The sequence below is a fragment of the Tachyglossus aculeatus genome, chromosome 18 (assembly GCF_015852505.1).
Source record: "Tachyglossus aculeatus isolate mTacAcu1 chromosome 18, mTacAcu1.pri, whole genome shotgun sequence".
Lineage (NCBI taxonomy): Eukaryota > Metazoa > Chordata > Mammalia > Monotremata > Tachyglossidae > Tachyglossus > Tachyglossus aculeatus.
This window is the reverse complement of record NC_052083.1, coordinates 4,269,239-4,296,464: the sequence shown is the minus strand read 5'-3', so window position 1 is coordinate 4,296,464 and position 27,226 is coordinate 4,269,239. Positions and strand designations below refer to the sequence as shown.

The 27,226-nt window shown below is 47.2% G+C and overlaps 1 protein-coding gene across 1 annotated transcript; it reads left to right on the top strand.

The window, feature by feature from the left end:
- The first annotated feature begins 20,564 nt into the window (after positions 1-20,564).
- LRATD2 (LRAT domain containing 2) lies at positions 20,565-27,016 on the top strand. Its single transcript, XM_038760351.1, has 2 exons — positions 20,565-20,752; positions 22,329-27,016. Exon 2 carries the CDS (start codon positions 22,333-22,335, stop codon positions 23,200-23,202), a length of 870 nt encoding a protein of 289 aa, XP_038616279.1. The 5' UTR covers positions 20,565-20,752; positions 22,329-22,332; the 3' UTR covers positions 23,203-27,016.
- The last annotated feature ends 210 nt before the right edge of the window (positions 27,017-27,226 follow it).

Here is a 27,226-nt window from a genome sequence, read left to right as displayed (position 1 = left end):
TGGTCTTTCTTGGTAAACTAAAAGGCAGGGAGGGGGAAAACACTCTTAATCTTAGCAACAGCAGGATTTGGCATTTCAAGTTGGGAGCCTCAACAAAAAAAAATCCTTTTGGGAAAGTTAAAACCCAAGTTCTAGCCTCTGAAAGGCTCCTTTGTAGCAGGTACTGGGGTTGTTCTGATGGGCAGCAAAGGGCATCCATGGGGCCTTTCTTTTTTGCCATTCACCGGTGAGATGGATGAATCCGTCCTATGTGGGTAAAGTTACTCAGTGACTAGAATGAACGCTTTGGCCAGTATCCCACACTGCACCCCTAACTTAATCATCTGGAGGGGGACCTCATGGTCTTCCACCTGGAATGGGGCCAGTATGATAAGTAACGGCATCATGTTGCTTCCACAGGAAGTATAGACTTGGAGGGCCCTAGCGGTGTTGATTGCTGAGGCTGCACTGATTAGACTCTGATCCCTGAGCAGCCTGCAATTCTGCTCTCCTGTGTATCAATCAATCATATTTATTGGGCACTTACTCTGTGCAGAGCACTGTACTATAAGCACTTGGGAAAATACAATTTAACAGACACATTCGCTGCCCACAGTGAGCTTAGCCTCAGGACCCAGTGGCTTTTATTTTGTTTTGTGTTTATCCCTCTTCCCATCATTTTTGTTGTCTGGTTTCATAGCGTTTTAAATTTTCCTTAGTGCAAATCAGCAGGCCGCTTTCTCACTTTATTTTTAGGTTGTGTATGCCAGGAAAGCAAGGGTCCAGGTCTGATTCTTACTTGGGTGTTCTTTCCCAGTGCTTAGCACACAGAAAGCACTCTGTCAATAACTCAATCGATGTTAGATTGATAGGTCCGTTAGAAGTGGTAGACTAAATTCCTGCCCAGAGGAGCTCACTATCTACGAGAAACTTACAGTCTACAGTTCAAGAAATAGTATCACTCCTCCTCCAATTGTCACTGCCTATGGCAAACTGATGATGTTGGTGCAGTAACAGAGCTGAGGTAAGGTAATAAATCAATGGTCTTTATTGAGGGTGTACTTTGTGCACAGCACTGTGCTAAGAGCTTGGAAAAGTATAATACAACAGAGTTAGTAGACATTAGATCTGGCCCACAAGGAGCTTACAGACTAGTGGGGGGAGACAGATTTTAGTATGTATAAGTAAATTGTGGATATGTACATAGTACCATGGGGCCAAGGGTAAGCTGAATATCAAGTATTTAAAAGGTACAGATCCAAATCATAGGAAATGCAGGAGGAAGAGGGAGTAGGGGACATGAGGTCTTAGGCCTCTTGTAGAAGATGCAATTTTAATAAGGCTTTGAAAGTGGGGAGAGTGGTGGTATGCTGTATATGAAGGGAACGGGAGTTTCATGGTGCAGGACTGAGATGTTTGGATTCCGCTTTTAACTCAGACCTAGGCTCCACGGGACCTTGAGCTTGTATTAATACTCCAACTGGTGACTATAGTATGAAAAATAATTGTTAAACGCTTACTAAGACCGACCACTGTGCTAGATGTTGGGGCAGATACAAGATACTCGGGTTAAACACAGTCTCTGTCCCCCATGGGGCTCCCAGGCTAAGTAGGAAGAAGAATGAGTACTGAATCCCCATTTTACGGCTGAGGAAACCGAGGCCCAGAGAAGTGAAGTGACTTGCCCAAGTTTTCACAGCAGGTAAACGGTAGAGCTGGGATTAGAACCCAAGTCCTCTGGCACTCAGGCTCATGCTCTTCCCACTAGGCCACACTGATAATTGTTATGGGTATCGGGGATAATAATAATAATAATAATGACGATGGCATTTATTAAGTGCTTACTATGTGCAAAGCACTGTTCTAAGTGCTGGGGGGATGCAAGGTGATCAGGTTGTCCCATGGGGGCTCACAGTCTTCATCCCCATTTTACAGACGAGGTAACTGAGGCACTGAGAAGTGAAGTGACTTGTCCAAAGTCACACAGCTGACAATTGGCATAGTCGGGATTTGAACCCATGACCTCTGACTCCAAAGCCCATGCTCTTTCCATTGAGCCACGCTGCTTCTCTTATGAAGATGGCTTTGACTGTACTTGCTGAGCAAGTTCTTGGGAGGCCTTCCATTATTAATACATTAAAATATATTTAATCTTTGAATTTAAGGAGTTAGATCACAAATAGCTTAAAGATGCCTAAATAATTACCACCCCCTTAAAACACTTAGGGACATAACTGATATACGTACAGTAAATATGATCGCTCAGCAAATATGGTTGCTTGATTAATTGCTTGACTTGGGATGAGAAAATTTAGGAGTCCAGCTCAAAAAGCTGAGTGGTCAGTCACTCCCACCAGCCCCTAGAGTGGGCATTTCAACCACTGATTGATCGTTGTAAACAATACGGCTTTTCCCTTTAAAGTCAGCCCAGCCAAATGAAGAGAAAAACTGTGCTAAGCATGTTCATAAAGGAGGGCAATTGTTTTTGGTGGAGATATATCAACCAAACCATAGTCTCATGAGCAAGTATTTACCTAGCACTCACAAGGTGCCTGGCATAAACCGTTTGCATGGAGTAGTTGACCCTGTTTTTCTGAATGCATCCTAGATATCTGGGAACTGGACAAACAGAAATTTCCGAGAATTCCTCATTATGTAGCTAGTGGTGTTATTTGTGTTGAGAGATCCTGCTGGAAACTTGCTCTCCATGTGTGCAGGAGAGTATGAAGAGTCTGATGTCTGACAGCAGCAGGCACCCCCCACTTCCAGCCCTTTTTGCCCCCATAGTGTGATGAGCTGATTGTCCTTTGAGGTTCCACTGCTGCCCGCAGGGCTTCTTGCTGTTTCTAATCCTTTCTCTTCCCTACACAGGCTCCCCTCTCTGCCTCCTTCCTAGTTCTCCTAATACCTGGAGGTGTCTGGGGACCACACATGAACGCACACAACTACATAGACACACACTTGCAGACAAAGTCTCTTACCTGAACCAAATTCCTTGAAGTTCCTATTTAAATGCCCACAGATTTCTCCAAAACCTTACATTTACTTTACCTAGAGCTTGGAAATTGAAAAGCAGCATTCTGTCTTGAGACGCTCAGGCTCTTTTCCCCAGGCGCGTTTATCACCGGCTTTAAAAAAGAGATGTGGTTTGCTTTGAGCACACGGCACACATAAAATCTTGGCTTCCCCTTGAAAAATCTCACACATGCACACACATGCACACACACTCTTTGTATTTGTCTCCAGCGAGCACAAGTTAGCTTCTTTTCTGTGGGCTATAGTTTGTCTGGAGAAAAGAAATCAAGCCAGAGCCATTTTCCAATGGAAAACTCTATTTTTCCCAAGATTATTGGCCTCCTTAGCTCACTCACTCTCTCTCTCTGTCTCTTTTTTTCTCTCTGTCTCTCTCCTCCAGACATCCCTTAGGGATCCTGTGTTTGGCAGCCATCCCAAGAGTCAGTTAGCACTGAACTAAGCACTTGGGAGCATAGAATTTACCAATACATTCCCTGTCCACAATGGGTTTTCATTCTAGAGGGGGAGACAGACATTAATATAAATAAAAATATTACAGATATAATAAATTACAGACAATATAATTATCACATGTTGCACCATCCTCTCATGATCGATGGTGAGAGGATGAACAAAAGACTGAAATTCCACCTTGTTAGGGAAGGGATCACTTTAATGTGTTTGGAAACCATGAGGAAGCCCTGCTGTGGGTCCAAAAGAAGGAGCACAGATCTTGGAATCGGGAGACCCGGGTTCTCATTCCGGTTCTGCCAGTAGCAAGTGCCTATGGGCACCATGCCATCAACAGGGAAGGTTTCTGACTGAAAAAACACCCAGAGGCTTCTCGAAAAAAGAGATGGTTAACCTGGATGGCAGACCACGCTGATTATCATGGCAGTCATCTGCTGGGTCAGAGTGATAGCCCACTGTTGGGTAGGGACTGTCTCTATATGTTGCCAACTTGTACTTTCCAAGTGCTTAGTACAGTGCTCTACACACAGTAAGCGCTCAATAAATATGATTGATTGATTGATAGAGCACATTATTGACACTATGCTGCAGTCATTTCCATCATAAACACATCCTGCACGTAGAAACCGCATCGATATTTGACAGTGCGTGCTGCAGCCAGGTCCACTTCATTGCTTGTTGAATTCTGTGCCCCCTCAGGAACATTCATTCATTCATTCACTCAATCATATTTATTGAGCGCTTACTGTGTGCAGAGGACTGTACTAAGCGCTTGGAAAGTACAAGTGGGCAACATATATGACTGCCAGGGACAAGAGAGTGCAGGCCGTGCCAAGGAAGTCACCAGCACTGGGTTCTTGTCCATCATTCTTGTGGAGAGATTCCATCTTCGTCATCAATGTTGATAGGATAAACTCCAGTTCGACATTCCACTTTGGCAGGTTTACCTCTCCAACCCCTGGATGGGCACCAACGCTCCCTTTATCCCCTGCTCACGGCTTAGGGGATCATCATCATCATCATCAATCATATTTATTGAGCGCTTACTATGTTCAGAGCACTGTACTAAGCGCTTGGGAAGTACAAATTGGCAACATATAGAGACAGTCCCTACCCAACAGTGGGCTCACAGTCTAAAAGGGCCGGGGGGGTGGGGGGGGGGAGCGTAAAGTTAGTTCCAAATAGGGCAGGCGAACTGAGAGGAGGCGAAGCCCAAACCTAAGTGGCATCCTTCACTCTGCCAGAATATCTTGGGGATAAGAAGGGGTGGGGAAGGGCGAGGCGGACATCCTCACAACTGGAAGAAGAGCTTTGATGTCTGATTCCAGCCTGGCAGAGGCCCAGAAAGTGTCTGGCTCATTCCCTTTCCCCTAGTGGAACCAACCAGTTGATGGACCGATCGATCTTTATTAAGCAACTGGTGTGTGCGGAGCACTTTCCAAAGTTCTTGGGGACGTACAAGAGAATTAACAGGCATGGATGATTATAATAATCATGGTATTTGTTAAGTGCTTACTGTGCCAGGCACTGTTCTAAGACCTGGGGTAGATACAAGGTAATACAAGTGCATAGATGAAGCTGAAGGGAGAATAAAGGAAGTGAGGACCTAGTCAGAGAAGACTTCTTGGAGGAGGTATGATTTTAGAGGGACTTTGAAGAGGGGGAGAGACTAGGCCTAAAGAGTTCTTCAAGGCCCTTCTTCAAGGGTCTCCAATCCAGTGCTTGAGAACAGGGATGGCTGCTTCTCCTACGGTTTTCGTCCAGCTGCTAGGCAAAAACCTGCTCCCTCGTTATGACTGTCCAAGGAAACCCTCATCTCTGCAGCTTTCCAGGAATCTCTGCTATTTGTGGAAGCAGTTAGTACTAGAAGGACAGCTTTCACCCTTCCCTCTCTCTTTTTAGCTCTCTCTCTACTTGCTGATTGCTTTTCTTCAGTTCTATTGCTGGCATGCTCCAATTAAAAGACTCGCAGTGGTGTCCTTGGTGAGCCGAGTCTCAGCTTGAATGCCTCAATCAAAATCTCTTTGTGGCAGTGGTGATCCCAGCAATTTATTTTGCCACAAATCACATTTATTCCCAAATTGCATGTCAAAAGTAGTTAGCACGGTCTGAAGCACCTTGCAGCAGTTTCAGAAGAAAGCATATTCGCTCGTGTGGTTAGACGTGACAATTAGGCCTTCTGAGAGATTTTTGATTCATGTGATACACTTCTCTCACTCAACACCAAGGATCTTGCATCAAGACCATTTATACACATGGTCTATTTACCATACGGATTAATTAAAATCCAAGTCTTCATGTTGTGTCCGCAGGTTATGGACATAACGGACATAATGCAGGTTGCGGTTGGCCAACAGATGTCCATGGAGGGCAGAAAGAGGGTTTCCAGTGTAAGGTAACCTATAATGTTCTTCAGTTCTGATGTTCTCTGTATAATAATAATGAGAGGGGTAAATATGCAAGTGTTTCCTAGGGGCCAGGCACAGTAGAAAGCACTGGGGTAGATACAAGATAATCAGGTCAGATGCAGTCCCTGACCCACAGGGTTCATGGTCTGAATAGAAGGGAGAACGGGCATATAGATCCCCATTTTACATATGAGGAAATTGAGGTACTTAAAGGTAACACTGCAGACCTTTCTTTGGCAGTCAAGCTCTGTAATTTATTTTAATGCCTGTCCTCTCCTCTAGACTTGCAAGCTCCTTGTGGGCAGGGAACATGTCTACCAACTTGGTTGTATTGTACTCTTCCAAGCACTTGTATAGTGTCCCGCATATGGCAAGTGCTCAAAAAATAAGATTGACTCTATTTGCGGGAGATACAATGAGCATTCCAAATCCCACCCCACCTAAAAGTGGTGCGCCTGGAGAAGACAGAAGTTAGGAGGCTCAAAACACACAGAAGAGAACACTTGGTTACAGATGTTAGTTAGCATATGGAATTTTCTACCAGAATAAATGGAAGGGGAAGAAAGAGCCGATTGGTTCAAGAATGATTCCGATGGATTTATATGCAACAGGTCCATAATGGATTCTTGGAGGTCAACTTGGTGGATGGTACCTTTCTTCAACAAGCCATTGGATGTCAAGAAGGCAACCATCTTTCGTTGGACACCAAATTCCTTTAGGTGGGGATCACGTTTCCTGCATCTATTGTATTCTCTCAAGTGCTTAGTACAGTGCTCTGCACACTGTAGGAACTGTACCAATCACTTGTAAACTAGAGGATAGATTAGTGACATATTTCCGGACCACAATGTGTTCACACTACAGTTTCCACAGTCCTACCCCTCAGCTTGACAAGATCCTGTTTCACTTACGTACCTATGTATTTATGTCCACCCTTAGCATTTGTGTGAATATATATATATATAATATATATATATATTAAAAATATATGTACATACATATTTTAATACATATTTTTATACCTGTCTTCCCAGTTAGTGTGCAAACTGCCTGTGGGCAGGGAATGTGTCTTGTGTTTCTGTTGAATCTCAGTATGGTGCAATGCATTCAGCCACTCGGTGACTTGATTTCAGGTTTATAGCTGAGTCAAAGCAGACTGATGCAAGGGGTTAGAGACCTGAAGGAGGAAAATTCCCCCATAATTCTCCACTCCTTGGGAAAGTCCCAATTGATAGATTCGCTCCTGGCTCCGAGTTCCTCTCCCATTCCCAGGACTCTAGTTTCCTGGTCTTCCTGCGTACCAAATGCTACCACTCCTTTCAAGTTCCCTAGAATGTCAATATTGTCTCTCCGTGCATTGAAGTGCTTTCTTCATGGTAATACTCCAGTCCCAGAACTGACGTCTAATATAAGCCTTGGAGGGGAAATAAACACACTGGGCAATTGAGCAAAGCTGGCACCGGGGAAGAGAATCTCCTCTGGCTTCTGTCATGATTGGCTTACATCGTTGCATGTAATTTGCTTACCCTTGTCTGAGCACACGAGAACAAATAATCAAGGCCCAGCTATGAATCCAGCTACAGAGCCTTCTCTACTTAAATCTCCAGGGATTTCTCCTGGCTGACTTTCGTTTCTTTTATTTCCTTGCGTTCGTTCCCAGTTACCATCTCTTCAGTTCTTCAAAGTACAACACATGCTGTTCACTTCTGGGACAACATAAGAAATTTCTACAAATGGGATCTTTTCTCTATTTCCCCCTAACTGTGACTGACTCAGGGAGGGGGGGGACACAACATTGTCAGGTACTAGACTTCTTAGCTCTCCCTAGAGGCTCCTGCCACGGAGCCATCATCGTCATCATCACTTACTGAGCAGACCACTCTACTCAGCTCTTGGGAGAATACAATAAAAGGTAGAAAATGTTGTCTCTCCCTTCAAGGAACTTACACTTAGGGGTGAAGACTGGGAGGTACAATTTGAATACAGGTGTACTTCAGGTTACAACCACCCCACGATAAACACAACCCGGGGAAATATTTGCTGATACAACTCAGCATATATACACACACAAACACACACACACACACACACACACACACACACACACAACCTGACATTATATCTGAATCACTTCTCTTCTACCTCTTCCTCCCACTCCCTAATAATTGTATATATGTATATATGTTTGTACATATTTATTACTCTATTTTATTTGTACATATTTATTCTATTTATTTTATTGTGTTAATATGTTTTGTTTTGTTGTCTGTCTCCCCCTTCTAGACTGTGAGCCGGCTGTTGGGTCGGGACCGTCTCTATATGTTGCCAACTTGTACTTCCCAAGCGCTTAGTACAGTGCTCTGCACACAGTAAGCACTCAATAAATACGATTGAATGAATGAATGAATTGTAGTACTTGTTAAGTGTTTACTATGTGCCAAGTGCTGGAATGGATACAGTATATGCAGCTTGGACACCACAGTGTCACACACGGGCCTCCATCTAAAGTGGGAGAGAAAACAGGTAGTTTAGTCCCATTTTACAGAGATCCAGAGAAGTGAAATGATTTCCCCAAGGTCACACAGTGGGTAAGTGGCAGAGCTGGGGGAAGAACCCAGGTCTCCTGACTCCCAGCCCCCTATCATCATCAACCATCATCAATCGTATTTATTGAGCACTTACTGTGTGCAGAGCACTGTACTAAGCACTTGAGAAGTACAAGTTGGCAACATATAGTCCCTAGTCCCTTCCCAGTTCTCCACAGCCTTCCTATCCAGTGTGGCTCAGTGGAAAGAGCACGGGCTTTGGAGTCAGAGGTCATGGGTTCCAATCCCGGCTCCGCCAGCTGTCAACTGTGTGACTTTGGGCAAGTCACTTAAACTTCTCTGGGCCTCAGTTACCTCACCTGTAAAATGGGGATTAAAACTGTGAGCCCCCCATGGGACAACCTGATCACCTTGTAACCTCCCCAGCGCTTAGAACAGTGCTTTGCACATAGTAAGCATTTAACAAATACCATCATTATTATCCCCTACCATGCCCTACCCACACTCCCACCCGCTGCCTCACCAGTTTGGTCTCCCATTGTCTCCTGCCCCAGAACTGTTTTTCCTTGTTTGAACTTTCTCCAGTCTAAATTTGAACTTTCTCCAGTCTAAACTTGTTGGGTGGGGGCCACTACAGCCCTTCCCTGACCCCCTTTTTTCCTTGCAGCTCCTGCCCAGCCACTGCAGCAGGAACTGGAGTCAGGGGCTGACGGAGGTGGGATGGGAGAGAGCTGAGGGAGAGCGAAGGTCACCGGGAGAGGGAAGGGAGAATTCACACTGTCTACTCCTTGGTCGCTGCTGCTGCTGCCGTCACACCCCCATCCCACTCCGAGTCTGTGTCCTTCCCACTCCCACAGTCTAGAAGTCTTCTTCTAGACTGTGAGCCCACTTCTAGACTGTGAGCCTACTGCTGGGTAGGGACCATCTCTATATGTTGCCAACTTGTACTTCCCAAGCGCTTAGTACAGTGCTCTGCACACAGTAAGCACTCAATAAATACAATGGATTGATTGATTTGGCTGCTGTGATTCAAGTTCAAAACAAGAAACTACTGAGCGCGGAAATGTGGGGAGGGCTGGGGAGACTGGAAAGCAAGCCACTAGAAACAGTTGGGATTTATGGTGTAATTTTTATTTACCGTGGGGCCGGCTGTCACACCAGGGCTGGTTGCAGATGAATCTTTAACTAACCACCTCTGGGAAAAAGTACTCAACAATGCAACCATTCACAACTCAGCTGCATTTTCAAGGGCTATAGCCCGGTTGAATCATAGGTTACGCCTGTATCTGAAAATTGAGTCTCCCAGCCGGAGCATTCGACAAACCTAGGTCCTGAGGTTTTAAGACTGAGACCGTGAGCGGAGCTTGTGCTAATGGCTTGTATTGTGCTACTTTTGCTTGCTTGTCCCTGCTAGCTGTGGTCCCACTGGGATTCAGAGTCACCTGTCTACATGTTTTGTCACCTGTCTACGTGTTTTGTTGTCCGTCTCCCCCTTCTAGACTGTGAGCCCGTTGTTAGGTGGGGACCGTCTCTATATGTTGCTGACTTGTACTTCCCAAGCACTTAGTACAGTGCTCTGCACACAGTAAGCGCTCAATAAATATGATTGAATGAATGAATGAACAAGGGTGTAGGCAGGCAGGATTGCAATGTGCTGTAAAGTGCTGGAGTGGCCTCTGTCCAGGTTTGCCATCTCTGGGCAGAATTATTCAATCGGATTTACTGACCACTTATTGTGTGCAGAGCACTCTATTAAGCGTTTGGGAGGGTACAATAGACCAATATAACAGATACATTTCCTGTCCACAATGAGCTTACAGTCTAGAGGGGGAGACAGGCACTTGTAGAAATAAATAATAATAATGGCATTTGTTAAGCGCTTACTGTGTGTGAAGCACTGTTTTAAGCATTGTTGGTGGGGGGGATACAAGGTGATCAGGTTGTCCCATGTGGGGCTCACAGTCTTCATCCCCATTTTACAGATGAGGGAACTGAGGCACAGAGAACTTAAGTGACTTGCCCAAAGTCACACAGCTGACAAGTGGCTGAGTCAGGATTAGAACCCATGACCTCTGGCTCCCAAGCCCGTGCTCTTTCCACTGAGTCACGCTGCTTCTCTTAAAGACTAGTCAAGTGAAGCAGTGGGAGTGGAGAAAGAACAAAGAAATCTGTAACTGACTGTGATCAATTAATTATAAAAAATTAGAAATAGATTACAGATATGTACATAATGCTTTGGGGCTGGGAATTAAGATTAGAACACCTTCCCCCTGTTCGGTGAACCCACAGTGGGGCTCGTCTGTAGGGAGCAAAGGGAAAAATAAAAAATACAGCTGGTACTCACGAATTAAGCAAAAAAGTGAATCAACCAGTATATGAATAAGTAATGACAGTGTCTGATAAGAAGACCTTGTTGGAGAGGTGGGTATTATTCAGGGAGACAGTGGGTGTTTCAGGAAAGTTTTGAAGGTGGAAAGGGTGTAGTTTGGTAGATATGAGGTGGAGGGATTGGCAGGCAGGGGAAGGTAATGGCCAGTGGGTAGAGGTGAGAAAAGACGGGAGCAAGGTAGAGCCAGGAGGTGAGCTTGGCAGGAATAAATAATAATAGTAATAATTGTAGTATTTAGCGCTTACTATGTGCCAAGCACTGGAGATGAATCAATATAAGCAGGTCGGACCCTGCCCCATATGGGGTTCACAGTCTAAATAGGAGGGAGATCAGGTGCTGAAGAATGAAGAGAACAAGCTGGGATATAGTGGGAGAAGAGCGTGGAGAGATACCAACGGTACAGCTGGTCTGGAGTCTTGAACCCAATGACCAAGAATTCCTGTGGGGAGAAAAAGGTGGCAAAGTTACAATCCAAACTTCCCCCACTTTCCGCAGGTGGGCAACACACATTAGCTGCTCACCCACTAGACTGTAAGCTCGCTGTGGCCAGTTTATGGTCATATTGTATTCTCCCAAGCGCTTAATATAGTGCTTTGCACCCAGTAAGCACTCAATAAATATGATTGAATGAATGAGTGCTTTACTGCTCACTCCTATTTTGTCACCCAAACATTGGTATGTCTTGAAATTAAGCCATTTAGGAGGGGACTGGGTCCCGTCTGGCTATGTGTCAGCCATGAAAATAAGTATTGGCCCACATGCCCAGGAGCTGAAGGATACCTGGTAGGAGTTAAGTAGGAGTGGTTATCGAAAATCAGGCAGGGTGTCTCTCCTTTCTGTTCTCATCTGTGCGGTTTCCATGGGAATTGGGAATTGATGTTTGTGAACGAACCCAGTGCCTTGGTTGCAGTGGATTGTGTGTTTTCTTAACTTAGTGGTAGGTGGGGCAGGAGCAGGAGGAGGTTGTCCCATGGGGGGGCTTACAGTCTTAATCCCCATTTTACAGATGAGGTAACTGAGGCATAGAAAAGTTAAGTGACTTGCCCAAAGTCACACAGCTGACAATTGGCGGAGCCGGGATTTGAACCCATGACCTCTGACTCCAAAGCCTGGGCTCTTTCCACTGAGCCAAGCTGCTTCTCTGTAAGCAGCTTGGCTTAGAGTGAGAGTATAACGTATAAGAGTATAAGGTAAGAGTATAATGTATAAGAGTATAAGGTAAGAGTATAATGTAGCTGTAGTTAGGGACTGACTGGCAAGGGACAGAAATGACATCAGAGGGTGACATCGGCAGAGGGGCCTGATTCCCTGGTTCTATGGAGCTAAGGTTTTCATAGTAGATTTCTAAAAGTATTGCTCAAAAAACTCTATTGTTCAAGTTTCCAGATTCTTCTCACCAGTCCCCGTTATACCCTATGAGAATACACAATATCCACAAATGGAAGTTACTTTTCTAGTTCTTTGGAAAATAAAACCTATGGCAGGTTGGTGGGAGGTAATGACCAGGTAAGGTTAAGGGTTAGTTAAGGAATCCCACCCTTCAAGCCCCAGGGATGGACCTGGGAACTAGGGAACTGCTGAGGTTTGGGGGGACATCTGGCATTAGACATCCAAAACCCAGGGCTACCAGACTGACTTAGGACCACCTGACTCCTGAATGCTCTCAATGTGGAGGACTTCGGAGATGTTTGGAGCAAATGTTTACACCAGCCCAACACCTCCCTGTCTCTGGCCCAGATGTCAAAGAGATAACTAATAAAGAGAAAGGAATCAGCTTGGCCTGAGCCCCCCTCTTATCACTGGTCATGTGCCCCTCTAACGTTGGCTGCGCTTTTCTCTCTTTCTTCCAGAAAAAGGCTCCTTTGTAAATAGGGTTATAAAAAGACAGGTTCTGTTCAAAGTACATCTGCTGTCTCCTAGAATACTTGATAAATTGCCTCTTGCATGGAGGGGCTGCTAGGGAGCGGCTATGCAGTATACTCCAGTCACACATCAAACTCTGGTTCCTCACCAAAGGTACGATGCTAGGAGCCATCTGACACTGCAGGCCTCTCCCTGAAGAGTCAGACTGGAGTTCTCTTGATCCAGAGGAGCACTCTTCCAGGACAGAGTTCAAAACTTCCTAAAACCCAGGCGATAGCTACCAACTCTGTCATATTGAACTCATCCAAGAGCTTAGTACAGTGCTCCACACACAGTAAATGTTCAATAAATACCACTGAACAACTTAGTTGTCTGTCCAATTTAATGGAACGTAGGAGTTGATTTCCATGGTCTGCACCATCATCCCAAGCCTTACCCCTTAGATGATGCTGCCGATGATGAGGATGGCATTTATTAAGTGCTTACTATGTGCAAAGCACTGTTCTAAGCGCTGGGGAGGTTACAAGGTGATCAAGTTGTCCCCCGGGGGGCTCACAGTCTTAATCCCCATTTTACAGATGAGGTAACTGAGGCCCAGAGAAGTTAAGTGACTTGTCCAAAGTTAGCTGACAAGGGGCAGAGACTAGATTTGAACCCATGACCTCTGACTCCAAAGCCTGTGCTCTTTCCACTGAGCCATGCTGCGTCTGCTAGATTCTCGTCATTCTCTTTGTCATTTCTCTTTGTCATATCTCTTTGTCATTTGCAAATTACCTTCTTCCTCCTTTGTATCTGAAGTTCTCATAGTATTTAAGCATAAGCTTTTTTTGATGGCATTTATTAAGCACTGATTATATGCAAAGCACTGTTCTAAGTGCTGGGGAGGTTACATGGTGATCAGGTTGCCCCATGTGGGGCTCACAGGCTTCATCCCCATTTTACAGATGAGGTAACTGAGGCACAGAGAAGTGAAGTGCCTTACCCAAAGTCACACAGCTGACAATTGGCAGAGCTGGGATTTGAACCCATGACCTCTGACTCCAAAGTCCGTGCTATTTCCACTGAGCCATGCTGCAGCCACGCTGCTCTTTGTGGGCAGGGATTGCATCAATCAAATCTGTTGTATTGTACTTTCCCAAGTGCTTAGTATAGTGCACTGCACACAGTAATGACTCAATAAATACCTCTCACTGATTGATTAATTAACCATAAGCAGTGCGGCTCAGTGGAAAGAGCCTGGCCTTTCAGAGGTCATGGGTTCAAATCCCAACTCCACCACATATCTGCTGTGTTACCTTGGGCAGGTCACTTAACTTCTCTGAGCCTCAGTTACCTCATCTGTAAGATGTGGGTGAAGACTGTGAGCCCCACGTGGGACAGCTTGATCACCTTGTATCCCCCCAGCACTCAGAACAGTGCTTTGCACATAGTAAGCGTTTAGCAAATGCCATCATCATTATTATTATTATAAGCAACTATCATTACCCCGTACTTAGTAGCCTCCCCCCTTTCCTCCCCAGACTGAGTGACTAATTCAGAGGCTCCCTCGTGATGCGGTAAGGAGCTGTTAAATACCCCAGGACTACTTATCTCTGCTTCAAAAGTCTTGCCTCACATTCTTAAAGAAGACACGGTAAAGACATTTTTTTGCTAAGTTTATGTCACCATTATTGTCTTCCCATTACCTGATACACTAGTAACCAGAATCCCTGAGGACATGCAGTATGCCAGCACTTGGGAGAGTAATAATGATAGTTGTGGGTATTTTTTAAGCACTTTCTATGTGCCAAGCACTGTACTGAGTGCTGGGGCAGATTCAGTCAGGTTGGGCATAGCCCCTGTCCCTCATTGGACTCACAGTCTAAACAGGAAGGAAAATGGATATTTAATCTCCATTTTCAGATGAGGAAACAGAAGCAGGGAGAAGTTAATTGACTTGCCCAAGGTCACACAGCAGGCAGGTGGCAGAGCCAGGATTGGACCCCAGGTTCTCTGAATCCCAAGCCCCTGCTCTTTCCATCAGGCTGCACTGCTTCCCTACAAAGAATAGACCATATCCAAGACCACGTTCCTTGCCTTCAGAATCTTATAATCTAATAATAATGGTATTTACTAGGCACTTACTATGTGCAAAGCACTGTTCTAAGCACTGGGGAGGTTACAAGGTGATCAGGTTGTCCCACGGGGGGCTCACAGTCTTAATTCCCATTTTACAGATGAGGTACCTGAGGCATAGAAAAGTTAAGTGACTTGCCCAAAGTCACACAGCTGACAATTGGCAGAGCCGGGACTTGAACCCATGACCTCTGACTCCAAATCCCGGGTTCTTTCCACTGAGCTAGGCTGCTTCTCTAATGGGGAAGGCAGATGGAAAAGGTTTACAAATAGTAGGGGAAAGAAAGAACAAGGCTGTAACAGACAGCAGTATGAAAATGTCAGGATGAAATAGTTGAATAAATCCCTGAATAAACAACTGAAAGAACACATACATAAATGCTAAGGTTGGGAATAAAATGCCTAAGGGTTGAGTGGCTGAAGTAATCAGAACAGAAACACCTCAGAGATGAGAAAGTGCCCATACTTCCAAGCTCAGCAACAGAAGTTGCTGAGTGCCTTGATTTCTAACAAATTATTTAGGTTCCCTCTCTGAGGGGAGCGAGATCCGGACCCATACTAAGAGAGCAAATAACTGGTTAAGAGAAATGGTTCCACCGGATTCCAGGATATTAAAATGGGCCAATCTGTTCCCTGTATCGGCTCAGCACATTTGCTACAGAACTTAGTGCTTTCTTAAAAAGAGGACAATTCAAAACTCAGATCTTATCACGGGAGCAGAGCCCCGACACAATGTCTCCTAGGCCTGGCCAACTCTCACTTAACCATGGTAATAGGAGAATGTGAAGGCTTGTAATCTATAATCTACCAAGCTCTTCCTTTGCCTCTAAAACAGCCATGAAAATTGCTAACAAGTGGAAAACAAGGGCCTGAGAATCCCTTTCCCTTTTTCTTACCCATCCATTTTTACAAGCAGTGAAAAGACCCTAAGGCAGGTAGGAAAGAGAAAGCACGGGATAATCGGCTAACTACATCAAGGAAGACATCCCCTCCAGGAGGTGTACCCTGATTCATTTCTCATCTCCCCACCCTGTACCTCTCCCCGCCACCAACTGTTGCTTCAGCATTTCCATGACACCCAAGCACTTGGGAATTCACACCACACCAGCACACCTATGTAATAATAACAACAACAACTGTGGTATTTGTTAAGCACTGGCTATGTAGTTTTCTTTATACCCTATTTCTTCTTCCAAGCTGTAGGTCACTTTATTGTCTCTGTTTCCAGCGAGATGGTAGGATGCTTGAGGACGGGGATCGTGTCTATTAACTGAGCACGGGCTTTGGAGTCAGAATTCATGGGTTCAAATCCTGGCTCCGTCAATTGCCAGCTGTGTGACTTTGGGCAAGTCACTTAACTTCTCTGTGCCTCAGTTCCCTCATCTGGAAAATGGGGATTAAGACTGTGAGCCCCCCGGGGGACAACCTGATCACCGTGTATTTATTTTATTTTGTTAATATGTTTTTGTTTTGTTCTCTGTCTCCCCCTTCTAGACTGGAAGTCCACTGTTGGGTAGGGGCCATCTCTAGATGTTGCCAACTTGGACTTCCCAAGCACTTAGTACAGTGCTCTGTACACAGTAAGCGCTCAATAAATGCGATTGAATGAATGAGTGTAACCTCCCCAGCACTTAGAACAGTGCTTTGCACATAGTAAGCACTTAATAAATGCCATCATTGTTATTATTTTTATTAACTTTATTATACTCTCCCAATAATTTACCTGCTGGGTGACCTTGAGTGAGTCCCTTAAATTCTCTGTTCCTCAGTTCCCTCATCTGCAAAATGGGGGATTAATACCTATTCTCCCTCCTGCTAAGACAGTGAGCCTCATGTGGGACCTGATTATCTTGTATCTACCCCAACGCTTAGTGCAGTGCTTGGCATGGCGTAAGTGCAGCATGGCCTACTAGATAGAACACGGGCCTGGGAAATCAGAAGGACCTGGGTTCTAATCCCAGCTCCAGACTAGTCTGCTGTGTGACCCTGGGCAAGTCACTTAATTTCTCTGTGCTTCAGTTACCTCATCTGTAAAATGAGGATTAAGACTGTGAGCCCCAGGTGGGACAGGGATTATGTCCAACCTGATTAGCTTGTGTAATAATAATAATGATGGCATTTATTAAGTGCTTACTATGTGCAAAGCACTTCTAAGCGCTGGTTACAAGGTGATCAGGTTGTCCCCCGGGGGTCTCACAGTCTTAATCCCCATTTTACAGATGAGGTAATTAAGGCACAGAGAAGCTAATTGCCCAAAGTCACATAGCTGGCAATTGGCGGAGCCGGGATTTGAACCCATGACCTTTGACTCCAAAGCCCGTGCTCTTTCCACTGAGCCACGCTGCTTCTCTACCCCAGCACTTAGAACAATGGTTCACACATAGTAAACGCTTAAATAGCATCATCATTTTTGTTATTAAATACAATTAACGATAGTAGTAGTTTGCTGTTTGACCTTGGGCAAGTCACTTCACTTCCCTGTGCCTCAGTTACCTCGGATCTGTAAAATGGGGATTAAGACTGTGAGCCCCACCCGGGAAAACCTGATTACCTTGTATCTACCCCAGCACTTAGAACAGTGCTTGGCACATGGTAAGCACTTACCAAATACCATAATTATTGTTATTATAGCAACAGAGTGCTCTGCACATAGTAGGTGCTCAATAAATGCTACTGACTGATTGAAGTGGACTGTGGCATCAAAAGTAGCCATAATTCAGTTTGAATGGGGATGTTACAAAAGTGTCATCTTTTGGATCTAATTGTGCTACACTATGAGCTACTTTGGGGTGCAAAAGACGCGAGCCATCCAATTATTTACTCTATTTCATGGTGCGTATGTAACAATTTATTTTTGGTTACACAGGCCCTCTGTTGGACACAGAAATTCCTAGTTCCAAGTATGTTAGTCCGTATACACATTAAATAAGGTTATCTGGAAAGAGCCATTTAAAAGTTGCAAAAATTGAAATAGAGTCAAAATCATGTCATTTTCCTAGCTTTGCCCCTGGTAAGTGATCCTTTCTGGGATCTTCTCATGAAAACTGGGGATAACAGTCCTTCCTTCCATTAGGAATATCCGTTTTGGGGATCCTCCAATAAAAGTAGCCAGACACATGCTATAAGTAGTATAATTAGGGAAAGAGAAACAGTTCTACCACCCTGGTAGGAAGTTAATAGGCAATAAAAGTCTAGTGTGACTTTCCCTCTGCATGGATAAAGAAAGCCCCATTAGGGCTTCTGCTAATTTCTTTTTAGTGGAACAAAAGCACACCAAATTGAAAGAAAAATATCCAATCCCTGCCCACTCCCACGGAATCGGGAAGGAAAGCCGATAGAACTTCATTCCTTTCCGCCAGTGGAAAGAGCCCGGGCTTGGGATTCAGAAGTCATGGGTTCTAATGCCGGCTCCTCCACTTGTCAGCTGTGTGATTTTGGGCAAGTCACTTAACTTCGCTGGGCCTCAGTTCCCTCATCTGTTAAATGGGGATGAAGACGGTGAGCCTCACGTGGGACAACCTGATTACCTTGTATCCCCCCCTAGTGCTTAGAACATAATAAGTACATAACAAATACCATTATTATTATTAATATTATTATTATCGTGGATGAGCAAAACCACTCCAAGAAACCAGGTTTGAACTTCCCAGTGCCTCCCTTAAGCATAAATCAACTATCTTCATTTATTCATTCAATCTATCGTATTTATTTAGCACTTACTGTGTGCGTAGCACTGTACTGAGCACTTGGGAAGTACAAATCAGCGACATATAGAGACGGTCCCCACCCAACAACGGGCTCACAGTCTAGAAGCCTTCGGCCCATCAGGTAACCAGGAATAAACAGTCCTTGGCACATAGTAAGCGCTTAACAAATCCCATCATCATCATCATTATTATTGTTCTTATTAATTCGTAATCAGTATCCACCATCTCTCTCTCCTGGGAAGGATTGTTAGGTTTTTCCTCTCCCTGTTGGACTTTTTTGCAATGTCAAATCTAGTTTCATTCCCACTCCCGCCTTGATGCCCCTTTGGAGGAGGATTTTGGGGGTGGGGGAGGGACGTGGGTGTTTAGGAAAAGGTTTCCAGGAAATCCAAGGAGGATAAAGCTACCTATTAAAACTTGGGCTCGCCCTTGGAGTTCCGGGAAGGGAAAACAGTCCCCTCCCACTTTCACCCTTCACTGGTCTCCTTAGAGAAGCAGCGTGGCTCAGTGGAAAGAGCCCGGGTTTAGGAGTCAGAGGTCGTGGGTTCTAATCCCGACTCTGCCTCTTGTCACCTGTGTGACTTTGGGCAAGTCACACCACTTCTCTGGGCCTCTGTTCCTTCATCTGTAAAATGGGGATTAAGACTGTGAGCCCCAGGTGGGACAACCTGATTACCCTGTATCCTCCCCACCAGCAGCGCTTAGAACAGTGCTTGGCACATAGTAAGCGCTTAACAAATGCCATCATTATTAAAGATGCAGGTCCTGGAGGGGGGTCACCGGCATGATGCCGGTGTGTGCCCTATTCCCCTGATTTTCGGTGGGATCGACACATGTCCGGAAGCAGCGTGGCTCGGTGGAAAGAGCCCGGGCTTTGGAGTCAGAGGTCGTGGGTTCAAATCCCGCTCCGCCACTTGTCAGCTGTGTGACTGGGGGCAAGTCGCTTCACTTAACTGTGCCTCAGTTCCCTCATCTGTAAAATGGGGATGAAGACTGTGAGCCCCCCGTGGGACAACCTGATCATCTTGGAACCTCCCCAGGGCTTAGAACGGTGCTTCGCACATAGTAAGCACTTAACACATACCACCATTATTATTATCATTATTCTCTGGGCCTCAATGCCCTCACCTGTCAAATGGGGATGAAGACTGTGAGCCTCCCGTAGGACAACCTGATCATCTTGCAACCTTCCCAGCGCTTAGAACGGTGCTTGGCACATAGTAAGTGCTTAACACATTCCACCATGATTATTATCATTATTCTCTGGGCCTCGATGCCCTCACCTGTCAAATGGGGATGAAGACTGTGAGCCTCCCGTGGGACAACCTGATCATCTTGGAACCTCCCCAGCACTTAGAACGGTGCTTGGCACATAGTAAGTGCTTAACACATGCCACCATGATTATTATCATTATTCTCTGGGCCTCAATGCCCTCACCTGTGAACTGGGGATGAAGACTGTGAGCCTCCCGTAGGACAACCTGATCACCTTGGAACCTCCCCAGCGCTTAGAACGGTGCTTGGCACATAGTAAGTGCTTAACACATGCCACCATGATTATTATCATTATTCTCTGGGCCTCAATGCCCTCACCTGTCAAATGGGGATGAAGACTGTGAGCCTCCCGTAGGACAACTTGATCATCTTGGAACCTCCCCAGCGCTTAGAACGGTGCTTCGCACATTGTAAGCGCTTAACACATACCACCATGATTATTATCATTATTCTCTGGGCCTCAGTGTCCTCACCTGTCAAATGGGGATGGAGACTGTGAGCCCCCCGTGGGACAACCTGATCACCCTGGAACCTCCCCCAGCGCTTAGAACAGTGCTTGGCACATAGTAAGCGCTTAACCAATGCCATCATCATTCTTACCATTATCCCGAGTTGCGCCAAGGGCTGGGGTCGGGGGCGCTGTGCCTTTAAATGCTGGAGGCTGGGCACTCCTGGCTCCTCCTCCTCCTCCTCCTCCTCCTCCTCCTCCTCCTCCTCCTCCTCCTCCTCCTCCTCTTCTTCCCTCTCGCTGTTTCTCCCGGCTGCCGTTGGTGCGGGAGGCGTCGAGCGGAGGAGCGGAGGCCGGGCCCCGGGTGGCTGTTGGTCCGCCCGCCCGCCCGCCCGCCCGCCCGGCCGCCCTCGGGGCGCTGCCCACCGTCGGGGCGATGCCACCTGGGGATGTGCCGGGCAGCGGGGCCCCGGAGCCGGAGCCGCCCGGCTGGCCTTAGGCGGGGCGGTTGTTGGCCCTGCCCTCGCCCCGGCCAGGTAAGAGGCTCCGCAGGTGAGCGGGGCGGGGCGCGGGGCCCAGGCCCGGCAGGTCCAGCTCACCTGGGCCGCCCCATCCCCCCGCCCGGGGCTGCCACCCCCCCACTGGGGGGCAACGGCTGGGGGCACCTCGGAACAACCTGCTGAGCGGCAGCCCTGCCCTCCCTCTGCCCTCCCCTCCCCAGTCCTGCCCTCCCCTGTCCTGCCCTCCCCTCCCCTCCCTCCCCTCCCTCCCCTCCCCTCCTTTCCCTTCCCCTCCCCTCCTTTCCTCTCCCCTCCCCTCCCCTCCTTTCCTCTCCCCTCCCCTGTCCTCCCTTCCCCTCCCCTGTCCTCCCTTCCCCTGTCCTGTCCTCCCTTCCCCTGTCCTGCCCTCCCTTCCCCTGTCCTGCCCTCCCTTCGCCTGTCCTGCCCTCCCTTCGCCTGTCCTGCCCTCCCTTCCCCTCCCCTCCCTTCCCCTGTCCTGCCCTCCCTTCCCCTCCCCTCCCTTCCCCTCCCCTCCCGTCCCCTCCCTTCCCCTCCCCTCCCGTCCCCTCCCTTCGCCTCCCCTCCCCTCCTTTCCCCTCCCCTCCTTTCCCCTCCCCTCCTTTCCCCTCCCCTCCTTTCCCCTCCCCTCCTTTCCTCTCCCCTCCTTTCCTCTCCCCTCCCCTGTCTTCCCTTCCCCTCCCCTGTCCTCCCTTCCCCTCCCCTCCCCTGTCCTCCCTTCCCCTCCCCTCCCCTGTCCTCCCTTCCCTTCCCCTCCCCTGTCCTCCCTTCCCTTCCCCTGTCCTCCCTTCCCTTCCCCTCCCCTGTCCTCCCTTCCCCTCCCCTCCCCTGCCCCTGCCCTGCCCCTGCCCTGTCCTCCTCTCTCATGCCCTCCCCTGCCCTGCCTTCCCCCTATCCTCCCCCTGCTGGCTCAGCTTGCCTCCCCTGGGGTCTTCTGCTGTCATTGCGCTCTACACTTTTCCACCCCCGCTCAACACGGCTCCTTCCTCCGCTCCCCCCACAAAAAAGGGGGTCCTATTTCTCCCCCCCCCCAAACAGGGGATCCTGATTCTTTCCCATCCCCACCCCCCAACAGGGGTGTCCTGCTTCTCCCCCTCCTCTCCCCACAGGGGGCCCTCCTTCCTCCCCCCACTCCCTCCCCCCCCAACAGGGGGTCCGGTCCTACTTCCCCCCATCCCCTTCCCACAAGGAGTCCCGCTTCCCCCCACTCTCTCCACCCCAACACATGTGGTCCTGCTTTTCCCCCCACTCCCTCCCCCCCAACAGGGGGTCCTACTTCTCCCCATCCCCTGCCCACAGGGGGTCCTGCTTCCCTCCCCCCACCTAAGAGGATCTTGCTTCTCCCATGTCTCCTCCCCTCTACAGGTGGTCCTGCTTCTTCCATCCCCTCCCCGCAGGAGGTCCTGCTTCCCGCCCCCCTCCCAACAGAGGATCTTGCTTCTCCCATATCTCCTCCCCTCTACAGGTGGTCCTGCTTCTTCCATCCCCTCCCCACAGGTGGTCCTGCTTCTCCCTCATCCCCCCCCCCCCCACAGTGGGGGCTTTATTGATGATTTCTCTCCCCCCCCCCACCAACCGGTGTGCTTGCCCGCAGGGTGATGGGCAACCAGGTGGAGAAACTGACCCACTCAAGTTACAAGGAAGTTCCCACGGCAGATCCCACTGGGCTGGACCAAGACGAAGGCCCCCGCATTGGAGTGTCCTACATCTTCTCCAACGACGACGAGGAGCTGGAGCCGGGGCCGGAGGAGGGGGAACAGCAGCAGCAGCATCCACGGAACCAGGAGATCCCGGCGGCCCAGCAGGTGCCCTACGAACCTCGACTGCACGAAGTGGAGTGCTCGGTCTTCTATCGGGACGAATGCATCTACCGCAAGAGCTTCTGTTCCGGCCCGGCGGCCCTGAGGACCTACACGCCGGAAAACCTGCTCAGCAGGTGCCAGCCCGGAGACCTGGTGGAGTTTGTGGCCCAGGCCCAATTCCCGCACTGGGCCGTCTACGTGGGCGACTTCCAGGTTGTCCACCTGCACCGGCTGGAGGTGAGCAACAGCTTCCTGACGGACGCCAGCCAGGGCCGAAGGGGCCGGGTGGTCAACGAGCTGTACCGCTACAAGCCGCTCAGCCCCGGCGCCGTGGTGCGCAACGCTCTGGAGCAGGTGGGCGCCCGGGAGCGCGAGCTGAGTTGGCGCAACTCGGAGAGCTTCGCTGCCTGGTGCCGTTACGGCAAGCGTGAGTTCAAGATCGGTGGCGAGTTGCGCATCGGCAAGCAGCCCTACCGGCTGCAGATCCAGCTGTCGGCCCGGAGGAGCCACACGCTGGAGTTCCAGAGCCTCGAGGACCTGATCGTGGAGAAGAGGCGCAATGACCAGATGGGGCGAGCCGCCGTGCTGCAGGAGCTCGCCGCCCACCTGCACCCCGACGAGGGCGACCCCGACGACCCCCGGATCGCCGGCCTGCAGGCCCCCTGAGCCCCCTGGGCCACCACCTAGAAGCAGCTGGGCTTCAAAAGGACCTGGGGAGTGGGTCAGTGGCCTTGGGCAGACAGGCCTCTCCCTGGATTTGCGGAGATGCGGCGCTCAGAGAAGCATCCATCTCTCCTCCATCCACCCCGCCACCACGTTTGCCCTTGGTGGAATGAGACCCATTCCGGAGGCTGTCCTGCTTTCTCCACGGCCCCTCTAATTTGTTTTTAATTTTTGTTCCTCCGAGCGCATGTCAAAGCATCCTTTGATATTTGCTGGGAAACTTGGAGAGGAAGTCATCGTATTCTGGATTTTTGGTTGTTGGGTGTTTTGGGTTTTTTTGGGGGGGGAGGTGTTCTTTTCTTAAAATAACCCTTTCGCCCCCTCCCCCGGCCCATATTCACCTACTCTGAACTTCCCTCGGGGAGGGAGAGTGGGAGAAGAGTGATTACTTCGTGGGAGACCCCGGGCAGAGGTGCGGGAAAGGGCTCGGAGCTGCAGACCAAAAACAATTTGGCCCTAATAGGTGGAACGAATGAGTTTGTAAACCACGGGAAACTGAGAGGAGATAAAGACCTTTCCCTCCCTCCTCTCAAGATCCTAAAGGAAGATCCTAAAGGGTTAAATATCAGACGGTGTTTTTCTTTGTTGGGGGGTGGGGGGGGGGTAAAGAATTTTCTCTTGCTGCTCTCAGTCCTTCCTCCTTCTCCCACATTATAAGTAAATCACTGTCAGGGGCTGTCTGGGGGAAGGATTCAATTAAGGTTCTGTTTTGTGGGCTTTGTTTCTCCCCCTACTGCTGAAGACATTGTAGCAGAGCTATTTGTTACTTAAGGAAGGGCTGGTGGGAGGGGAGAGCTGGAGAGGGGGAGAAATCCTTTGTGTCATTGATCTAATTAAAGTTGCTGGGTTTGTTCATCAGCTAACGGAGGACACGGTGCTGGTTTCCTGCTATAGATTACCAAAGCAACCCTGCCGAATCAATATGTTGTTTTGATTTCCCCTCCCAGGCTCCAATACTTTCACCCCCCCCCCCCAAAAAAAAAGTTATCTCTAAGATCCATTTCTCCTGAATGCTTTATTTCCTTCTGAATTTTTCAAGTAGTAAAACCCATCTGGGTTCCACAGTCAAATAACAATTTTGAAGTCACTCAATGTGCCTGAACAGTGGTTGTTCAAAAACTCTAACTAGTCTGCAGTTGTCTCATCCATTCCTTGGAGCAAAAATTCTTCAGGAACTGTTGCTCAGGAATGGAGAGAAACAGGTTAACCACTAACCAAATGCCACCTCACATGAAAACTGGTGATATGATCTGGATGCCAGTATAATCCAAACGACATTGGTGGGCATAGAAATCTAGTTGCTAATGAAGCACTGGTCTGTTTGCTGTAAGGCTTTTTTAGTGTTGTAAACTGCCAAATGAAAGGCTCCCTTTGTCCAGAAATGATTTGAACACTTAGTTTTTGGATGCAGCCTATCCTGCTTTAAAGTGTTGGGCTTGCCTGAACTACTGTTCAGCATATTGTGTTCCAGCCCTTGGGGTGTGTGTCATCTGCACTGTTTGTGTATTTCCAAGTTTGAGAGGGGATCAAATTCACTTGAATGCCTGAGGGTGAGGCCAGAGCTCTAGGGGGTAACTGTTTGGGATATGGTTGTCAAGTTGTTTCCAAGTGTAGTAAATGTGTTTGCTGGATATCCTTTGGATTTCTGAGTCCTTGCAGCATGAATTTGGGAAAGGCCTTTTTGGTTATTTTTCCCATACTTTCGTAAACTGACCCAATATGATGAGAAATACCTTACCAACAGTGGCTGATCTTGTTCAGGGAGGGAGACAGCATTTGAAGGGAGGGCAGTTTTCACACTTCAATCCAGATTCATGCTTCAATCCAGTTTCACGCTTCAATCCAGTTTCATGCACATATAATCTGCATATACTCTGCACCCTTCGGGGTGTGATTGCTTAATGATGCCTCTAGCCAGAGGGTTAAGAGTTAATCTTAAAGTGAAACAACTCTTGAATTTTCTCCAGTCCATACGAACCTTGTCTATTTAGCACACCACCTGCATAGATAAATATTGCATAGATAAATATTGCAGGAATCCTCTTTGCCCACACACCACACTGTTTTTTTTCCTAGCAATTTCAACTGCTTCCTCTTCCCCCAAACTTTTTTCAGAGCTGCTGCTGAGCAGGTGAACTGAGTGCCTCCTTTCTTTTTCCTCCCTCTGTTAGAAATGCTGAAGAGGAATGAAATCACAAGACTGACAGGTGGAGGGAAAGTGATCCAATTCTACGTGCCTGGCCCCTCCTCAAAAATAACCAGATTTGGTCTTCCTAGCAGAGGGACTGGAGTGACTGTGCTTGGACCCCACAAACCCCACTCGAGAGGAATCAGAAAACCGTAGGGCCGAATAGTCCAAACTTAGATGTTCTGTTTTGGCAGCCAAAATGATAATAGTCCCTGTTCCAACTTGCAAGAAGATGTTTGCATCAGGGAATATTTAGGTGACATTGGGCCAGCTGTACAACATGTAGGATAAAACTGCTAGAATTTTGTACAACCCCACCCCCTAAAAGGCATAAATCTGTTTCCATGGACCCTGGAGAAGAGAGAATGATGTGATTTTCCTCTAGATGGCGGTGCTTTGGAAGGGTTTTGTTGGGTTTTTGTGTGTGTATTTATGTGCGTTGGGTGAAAGGCTTCATAGCAATGGCTACATCTGGCACTTTATTCATATATATTCAATGTAGAGTTAAATATTTTCCTTAGGACTGAGGGGAAAATGAGAAATGATTTGTACTCTGGGTCACTGATTCTCTTTAAAAGTATCATTGAATCTAGTGGTTCCAGAAGCCGAGTCAGACAGTAGACTACTAGAAAAAATCCTAATCCAATTCAAACAAAATTCTATTTTCTTACCTGAAAATATTTTATTGACACTGTCTTGCGTCTATGTGTAATGATGATCTTGGCAAGAGCTCTACGTGTACTACACAACTGCTTTTATTGAATCAGAACTCCATGCTTTTCTGTAGCTTTTTCCACAGTTAATTTTGCAGGACTAGATAGAAGACGTACATCTTGAAGCTCTAACTCTATTCTGAACTTAAATGTGAGAGTTTTCTAAGCCTTTAAGAAAAACGTTCCTCGAGTGGTAGCCTTGTTTGCTTGTCACTTCTGACAGTTACCGAACCAAACTGCAACAACAACCACAAAGGAACAAATATTTTTGAAAACAAAACTTTAATTTTATACAACAGATCATATATGGAGAGGTAGGAAAATGTAGGGACTATTTGTTTTTTAAGTAGCTTTTTTAAAAGAATCCACTGTGTTCAGACTGTCACTGTTGCGTGCTTGTCTAACCACTTTTTTATAAATTAGAGAGATTCGAGCGTGATTATTATATTCGTCAATGAATGGATCTGTGTTTTTAAAGCCACACCTGTTTTGCTTGTGAATTTTTTTTTTAAATCAGGGTACCTTCAGACATAAGTGATCTTTGATTTCACTTTCCATTACTGTGAACAAATGAATTTCACTAAATGTATGTACTTGAACTTTTTATTTAACATTGTAATCCTTCATAGACTATCATTAATATGGGTAAGTGTCATGTAGGCTTTTTTCCTGAGTTGTGTGAACTCTTTTATTTTTGCTGAAGGCTGTTTGGTTGTTTTTTTTTCCTGTCAATGTTCAATTGTTCTTATACCACTTCTCTTGAAAGGAAGTTCAGATCTTGAATTGTGTCATTTTCCTTCAAAATGAAGGGCAGTGCATAGTAAAAAATAAAAGATTTATGATATCTTTTAAACTTCTCTCCTCTTCACTAACTTGTTTTTAAAGTATTGCCAGGTTATTCTTTCCCCCTCAGAAGTCCATGCCTGTGTTACTAATCTATGATCTGCAGTTTTTCACTTTAGACCTATTCGTGCCTCATAGTTCACTCAGCGCAGACAATGAAATTAAATGTACCTTTCCCCTCTTAATTTATGCAGTGATACAAAACTGGCACTGACACTCCAAC

Excerpts from the sequence above, each read along its gene's own strand:
- LRATD2 (XM_038760351.1), top strand. The coding sequence starts at position 22,333 with ATGGGCAACCAGGTGGAGAAACTGACCCACTCAAGTTACAAGGAAGTT.